We start from the raw sequence: 7,802 nt of genomic DNA on the forward strand, positions 1-7,802 counted from the left end.
AGTCTTCCGTGGGACAAACCAAAGAAACCATCGTTTTGTACAAGATTGACGAACCGAGTCGTAGGAGTTGGAATGAGGACAAGACTGACCTGTACCGTTCTTGGTAATCCCGAACCACGCGTTTACTGGATGAAAGACGATCAAAACCTAGATGTATCGGACAATCGTTGTAGAATGCGATGTGAAAACGGTATGGCTTATTTGGAATTACACGACGCGCTTCCCGAAGACGCCGGAATATACACATGCGTAGCTGAGAATACACATGGCACTTCGACCACCGAATCTATCTTGAGAGTTTATTCCGATTATAAACCTACACATTCACCTCCAACTTTTGTCAAATCAATTAAAGGTATGCATGCACAAGTATATAATATACCTTTTAACGTTTATTAATTTACATAAATTATTTCAATAATAAACCATTTTTTCTCGTATAGATACTTATCGACATTCTGATCGTAAGCTAATCCTGGAATGTCGTGTACGAGCACATCCCGTTCCTAAGATTTCCTGGCTGAAAGACGGAATGATTCTACAAGGCGAACGTTACAAACAGAGCTATCTCGATGATGATGTCTATCGACTGGAAATAGCGGATCCTGATGTCACAGATAATGGACAATATACGTGTCGCGCGGTAAACGAGTTACATAGTGAGGAAATGTCTCATATTGTTCGTGTTGAAGGTGATTAGGATATTATATGTTATAAATTGATATGAATGCGTCTGAATATTATGTAATAATATAATTTTAGATTGGCGATCCGTAAATCGAAACGATCCACGTATGGGCAGCAAAGTTAGATCGGAATTTGCACCAAGACCACAGTTCTTCAACTTACTAAAGGATTACAGCGTTCCCGCTGGTGGAACTGTCGCTCTTCAAGCAGAAGTCAAAGGTAAATAAAACGCTTGTCAAAGAAATAAGTTACATATCAAATCCTCTTTAATTTATTATAGGTATACCATCTCTGGAAGTGGAATGGCTACGCGGCGATCAAAAGGAGGCAATTACAATACCAAAAGCGAGAACCTTTGTAGAACGTGGACTTTACACGACAGAGTCGGAAAGGGGTGCATATGTGTGTAGAGCGATCAATGATTATGGACAAGTGGATACGAGCGCTATCGATGGAGAAAAACCGGCGATGTTCGTCTCAAGACCTTCCAAGAAATCGATCGATGTGATCGTTGGCGAAGACATCAGTATATCTTTCCGAGTCAGCGGTATCCCTAAGCCTCGAAGTAAGACTCGACAAATTTATCGTATTCACAAAGTAATATTAGTTTATTTTTCTTTTTATTTTCTCTCTTCTTTATTCTTTATCTATCTATTTCTTCTATTATTTTAGTAATATGGATGAAAGGATTAACAGACATTACGGGTGGACCAAGATCGTACAAAGAGAGTATTGATGATTATGTCAGATTAATATTAAAAAGAGTTATACCTTCTGATGAAGGTACCTATTGCATTTTGGTTAAAAATAGATATGGCTGTGACAGAAGCTTCTTCTCGATCAAGGTGAGAATCTTCGTAAATTTAATTGAAGTAAGAGAAACATATAATCAGTAACGTATTCAAACAGGTAAAGCAACGTGCTAGGTCACTGACTCCATTATCAGATTGGAATTCTGTTACTGACCGCAACGCAGAAGAATACGACAACAATATGTCCCATGTGAGGAGTAAGTGGCTTTGCGATTATTTATATGCAATATTAACTATAAAAGAGAATGCTCGAGTAATATTATAAGATTTTCTAGTATCACTTGCACATGAATTTTAATAAATAAACGCATGAATTATTTAGTAACATAGTAATAGATACTAACTAAAATGTCACGATATTATTGTATAACATATTAAAATTAGAATGACAAACAATCTACACCAACTGCAACATCGTACACTTGGCTTAAATTTTAATGGCTAAACGCCAATTGACGCCTGGACTAAGCGGTCGCGCAAACTGACATCAATATTTAGTTTGACTGTTCATTGAATTGATATGTTGATCAAAGATCTTGTTAAATATATGTAAATATAATTTTTGAAATAAATGAGCCGGTATCCCGAGACTGAGATGTAAGGCACTTTCAATTGAATTCAGAATTAGCACGTTCGCGAATTTGTACTCGTAATGTAAAATAAACACGACAAGAGAACATCCAAGTTTCCTTCATTCGAGAAACATTTCGAGACGGGTTATTTTAGTTTGCCTTCTTTACATATCTCCTACCAACACCTCACGAATTCCACAAATTCAAAATTCAGTCGTCATCTAAACGCGAATCACTTCATATACCCTACTTTTCAAAACCTTATTCAGTTTTGTGCAGACGATACATTTGTGCTGATAAGAAATAATTTCGCAAAGTGAAAAATTATTTATTCATTTCATCGACATCAATATCTTTTTAGAAATGTTAAATCCGCCACGAATTTATCATTATTTTTATAACATTCTTATTGCATAATACGTTAAATATTTCTTTCTTTCGTTTTCTTTTTAATATCAAGACGCGATTTTTTTTATTTACAAGCATCAATAATAATATTATATATCGCCAAGTAAACAAAATTTATTATGATGTCACACGATCATGGAATCATTATTAATGCTAAAAATGAAAATATTACTATTTCACGTTTGCGATGTTTTTGGACCAAGGATTGTTTAATTACTGACTTCTTAGAATATTTGTATGGACATCGAGGTTAGCAAATAAAGGAGTATTGTTTCTATAATAAATTTTCTTAAAAAACAATTCTTCTAAATGTAACAGACACAATTAAACATTTGTAATTTGATATCTTATAATTTTTCAGACGTGCCCGGTCCGATTAGTAGCGAACCTATTGTTATCGATGGTGGAAAAACCTGGCTATCATTGAGTTGGGGTAAAGCAGAAAGAAGAGGACCTGTACCGGTGATCGCTTATAAAGTCGAAGCTTGGCTATTAGGTAGTGACGGAGGTGCACGATGGGTAGAGGTAAAACAAAAAGAAAATGATTGATACTTCTAGCTTAACAATACACACACACACACACACACACACACATCTTAACTTATTTTTTTCCTAAATCAAATAATTATTTATTCTTGTCAGCTGGGAGTTACGCCAATCAACGCATTCGACGCATTCAATTTGCGACCAGGTGGAGAATACAAATTTCGCGTAACACCGCGAAATCGTTACGGATGGGGCGAACCAGTTACGATGACGAATTCAGTATTGGTGACCGAAAGTACCGATCTTCCAGAATTCACAAAAATTCTACCAGGTCAATTAAAGGCTCTTGAAGGAGCGCCGGTAAAATTGGAATGTGAGGCAAGTTTATAAACGGGAACATAAATATATTTTATTATATTTTTAACTAACGCTTCTCATCTTATGTATATATGTTTCTTTTAGATTCGCGGTGATTCCAAAATGGAAATACGATGGTATCGAGAAGCAATGGAAATTAATCCATGCAATGATTCAAGATTTGCGATACATTATAATGGTTCTAAATGTTCTTTGACAATCGCAAATATTAAAGAGGATGATTCCGGAAGATACATTTGCGAAGCAAACAATCGGATCGGTAAAGTGTCGTCGTTCGCTAGAATTCTCGTTGTTACTGATCCAAAAATTATCGAGGCCGATGCTAAACTTAAAACGAGGTAAGTAAATGTACCATCTCGATACAAGAAAGTTTATAGTAATACAATCTGATACAATTCCGTTAAAAGTTTGAGCATCGAACCGGAAGACAGACCACCACACTTCACCATGAGGATACGCGACAGGCGAGTGCAAACAACTTATCCGGTAAGACTTACTTGTCAAGTCATCGGACATCCCGCTCCAGAGATCACTTGGTACAAAAACGGAACGGAAATCTCTCAAGATGGTAATTAGCTTATTCATTGACAACGTTTGATATGAAATTTTCTATTTCTCTTTGTTGTATGTTCTTTTCTTTAGATCGCCATATCTTTTGGGATGATGACTCAAACTTTCATACTCTGGAAATAATTCATTCCACTCTTGAAGATTCTGGATGTTACATGGTGACAGCGAGGAATATAAACGGCTCGGTGTCTTGTCGATGTATCCTCGTCGTAGACAAAGGAATTCGAGCCTACATCGCACCGGAATTTCTTCGAGATCTCAATGCTGCTTACGCGATTCATTTGGGTGGTGAACTACGAATGTCGGCACAACTCGAAGCTTATCCAAGTGTTGGTGTCGTCTGGTAAGCGATGATTACAATTAACGATACTCTCACATTTATAACAGGACTAAAAAAATATATATATTATAATCACATTCTTCCACGTAGGCATCGCGATGGTATTCGCCTGCGACCTAGTAGAAGAGCGATAATGACATTGAGCCACGATGGTGCCGTCCAATTTTCTCTGGCTAATGTTACTATGCGAGACGCAGGAGTTTACAGTTGCACTGCAACGAATGTAGTCGGTCAAACTGAGACATCCACCAGAGTAGCTGTTACGGCCCCGATTCAGGATCAGTCGTCCATTGATGAATCATTCAATGTTACGAGCACCAGTCCAGATATACCGTGAGTTCGATCATTGTAGCTCATTTAGGCGTATAGCAACGAAATTGTAAATAAATTTGTTCTACTTTTAGATATTCGAAAGAGCCTCTTTTTGTCACGAAACCTTTATCAACTGAAGCGATCGAGGGCGATACCGTTATTATTCTTTGTGAAGTGGTCGGAGATCCTAAGCCGGAAGTAATATGGCTGCGCGATTTTCTTAAGGTAAACTACATAAATATTTTCCTAGTTTTGTAACTTATTTCATTCGCAACTCTTTGTTTCTTTTCAAATACAAGTTCGACGTGATGTGATAAGACGGTGTTGCAATTGAAAAAATAAAAAAAAGAGCTTGAAAGAAATTTCATTGTATTTCGGTTAATTAGTCGCAATTAAAAATTATGGACGATTGCGAAACGAACATTTTGCAAATGGTGAAATGACGTGTATCTAATGCTGACTTGAGCTGTGTTATGTGGATCAAGGTAACTACGAAAAAATGACTACGTAGCAGAGTGTAACAGAGAACATATTGTAACCATAAGCGGGTAAGACATTATATACGCTGAAGGAAATGGCATTGACATTGGATAGTTTCATACATGGTAACAATGCGTTACGTCATATTACATTTTTAATACGGACGAAGGAATGAAATTCAATAATATACAATCGCATTCGAGAGAGGGATTCGTACTGTCAATTGATGATGTACGAATCCAAGACAGGAAACGGAAGTGATGCATTGACCAAAGAAACATGCGCATCTACGTCACTTCAAAATATCTGCATAATCGTAAAGTGCGCACAGAACAGTATCCCCACTTATCGTCGAGACCAACTCGGCTTTCTTCGACGATGAATCGGTACTGTAACATACGAGCAGCAAAACAGTCGCCGTGTAACTTTAGCGGACGAACAGCCGCTTCAATTTCTGATTACTTATATGATGTGAAATCGTTATTCTGCGTCTTATGTGAAACGTGAATTACTATTTAAATTTAACTCACAAAACGCATATTTAGTCTGTTTTGGTCAATTTACAATTTTTTACAATTTTAATTATTATTCTATTACTTATCAAGAAAATTAGATTCAATTCGGTGTGGAATACGATAATGTAAGTATGATATCAAATTATTAATTTACATAATATATTATTTGTCCAGAGCTGAGAGAAAAAAAACAAAATCCTAAACTAAACTAAATACATCAGAATTACGAATAAAATTATATTAATATATAATTATAAATGCATGTTTTAGAATTTTATTGAAAAGTTAACGTTGCGAATTTTCTCTCATTTACAGAAACGCAATGACATATGTAGATATAATTACAAATACACTCAATTAAATAGCTTATATAGTTTTAAACATAGTTTCGATCACATAAAGTTATAAAAGTATAATTTAATCCAGAATTGAATTTAATTATATTCTGTATTTTATTTTGTTGTATACCGCGATTAGGCATAAATAGCTTTTGTGGTGACGTATTGTGTATATATATATATAAAGCCAAGAGTCCTTGCAAACTGTCTCTGTAAGAATTTATAGCATCTATCTTCTTAATCGAGAAGTATCCTCCGCATAAATTTTAACGTAGGTGAACCATAATGTGACAGGTGCAAGATAGATACATCTCGAGAGTTTATTATGTCACGATTCGAATTCAAGGATTAAAATTTATATAGCTTTTCATGTCTAAGCGCTATTAAAATAGATAAAATTATTAAATTTATTTGAGAAACAGTAATATATATTAAATATTACTCATGTAATATACGTTCAATCAGATCAGATTGCAGCGATCTGTTCAACTTTCGCTCCCTATATGGGCTAGAACCGTGACGAAGACATCTCTCTTTTATCTCTCTTTTTCTCACTGTCCTTTTCGTTCCCAACACCACACGCTGAGTTTTAACCCCGTCTCATAATCTTGCGTAACAACTAACATCCAAAATGTGTACAACGGACACGATTTGAATACATTCGCTACAAGACATTCAAGCGAATGCAATCACGCATTAGTAGTCACGATCGAGGACACGTTAAACCATATTATTATCAAAATTAATACATCTTCGTTATTTGTTATGGTTTCATAAGTTAATAAATGCTGTCAAATTGAATGACGTCGCTATTGTGGAAATTATTACCTTACTTAAAGTTACTTTGAATCACTTCCTCAACAATTTAACATTTCACTTGTAGCCGAGTATGTACGCAGTTAGCGATGAAATTCATATAAAGTAAGTGAGAACGTACGGAACGAACGTTGATAAGAAATAATATAATAATACGATACAGCATTCTCGATTCAGTTGAATTTACATACTATTTGCAGTACTTACTTATACTTGCGCGGCGATCTTGAGTATTTTGCATGTTCATACTTTTCACGAATTCTATTTTGCAGCCCGACTATTATAAGGACGCACCTCACTTCCGGTTAGTGGGTACAGGGCCACAATATCGACTGGAAATACCTTACGCTAAACTCGATTTTACTGGAACATATTCCGTGATAGCTCGCAACTGCCATGGGGGAGCTAAAGCTGTAATTTCTTTGCAGATCTATGCAAAAGGTAAACTTCGAGACACGAACGAATTTGCTTTGCGTTGAACAAATCTCATTCAACGATTTTTTCAGGACAAGGCAAAGAGGAACAAACGCAGAAATCGCCTCACGGGTGAGTTATTACGAAAGCTTAGTGACGCGTATACACGTTTCTATTTGCCTCGTTTTATTAATAAAATATTAAACTCTATAGAAAAGTATTGACACTGCCGATTATAAAGAGAGAATTGCGAGATCTTCGGTGTTGCGACGGCGACGCTGTCTCCTTGGAGTGTAAGGTTTATGCCACACCAGAAGCACCTTTGGTTCGTTGGGAACGTGGTGGCAAAGTAATAAGAAATTTAAATACTTAGTAATGTCGTACATAGCTGATAAACTATAACATTTAAAGTATTTTTCGTCAGATTATAGCCATGGTGGGCGATTTTGCTGCCGAATTCGACGGTGAAATGGCACGATTAAATATCCAACATGTCTATCCCGAGGATGAAGGAGAATACACGTGTGTGGCTTACAACGACCTTGGAAAAGCATATACATCAGCCTGCTTAGTTGTAGATGGTAATGTAGTATAACACTCTCTCTCTCTCTCTCTCTCTCTTTCTCTCTCTCTCTCTCTCTCTCACTCTCTCTTTCTCTCGAAAGATTCATATA

At 36.1% G+C, this 7,802-nt stretch overlaps 1 protein-coding gene across 1 annotated transcript in view; it reads left to right on the plus strand.

Annotated features, from left to right (window-relative positions):
- LOC112452471 (titin homolog) overlaps positions 1-7,802 on the plus strand; it is a 47,958-nt gene that overhangs the window by 30,926 nt on the left and 9,230 nt on the right. Inside the window, exons 22-38 of the mRNA XM_025012701.1 lie at positions 1-355; positions 444-692; positions 763-906; positions 968-1,252; positions 1,360-1,532; positions 1,597-1,696; positions 2,841-3,004; positions 3,122-3,343; positions 3,428-3,681; positions 3,751-3,911; positions 3,986-4,256; positions 4,344-4,586; positions 4,658-4,790; positions 6,987-7,155; positions 7,221-7,260; positions 7,342-7,477; positions 7,553-7,709. Coding sequence (XP_024868469.1) covers positions 1-355; positions 444-692; positions 763-906; positions 968-1,252; positions 1,360-1,532; positions 1,597-1,696; positions 2,841-3,004; positions 3,122-3,343; positions 3,428-3,681; positions 3,751-3,911; positions 3,986-4,256; positions 4,344-4,586; positions 4,658-4,790; positions 6,987-7,155; positions 7,221-7,260; positions 7,342-7,477; positions 7,553-7,709 — 3,256 coding nt within the window. The remainder of the gene's footprint in view (positions 356-443; positions 693-762; positions 907-967; positions 1,253-1,359; positions 1,533-1,596; positions 1,697-2,840; positions 3,005-3,121; positions 3,344-3,427; positions 3,682-3,750; positions 3,912-3,985; positions 4,257-4,343; positions 4,587-4,657; positions 4,791-6,986; positions 7,156-7,220; positions 7,261-7,341; positions 7,478-7,552; positions 7,710-7,802) is intronic.

The sequence above is a fragment of the Temnothorax curvispinosus genome, unplaced genomic scaffold (genome assembly GCF_003070985.1).
Source record: "Temnothorax curvispinosus isolate PA1 unplaced genomic scaffold, ASM307098v1 QBEX01003408.1, whole genome shotgun sequence".
NCBI classification, from domain to species: domain Eukaryota; kingdom Metazoa; phylum Arthropoda; class Insecta; order Hymenoptera; family Formicidae; genus Temnothorax; species Temnothorax curvispinosus.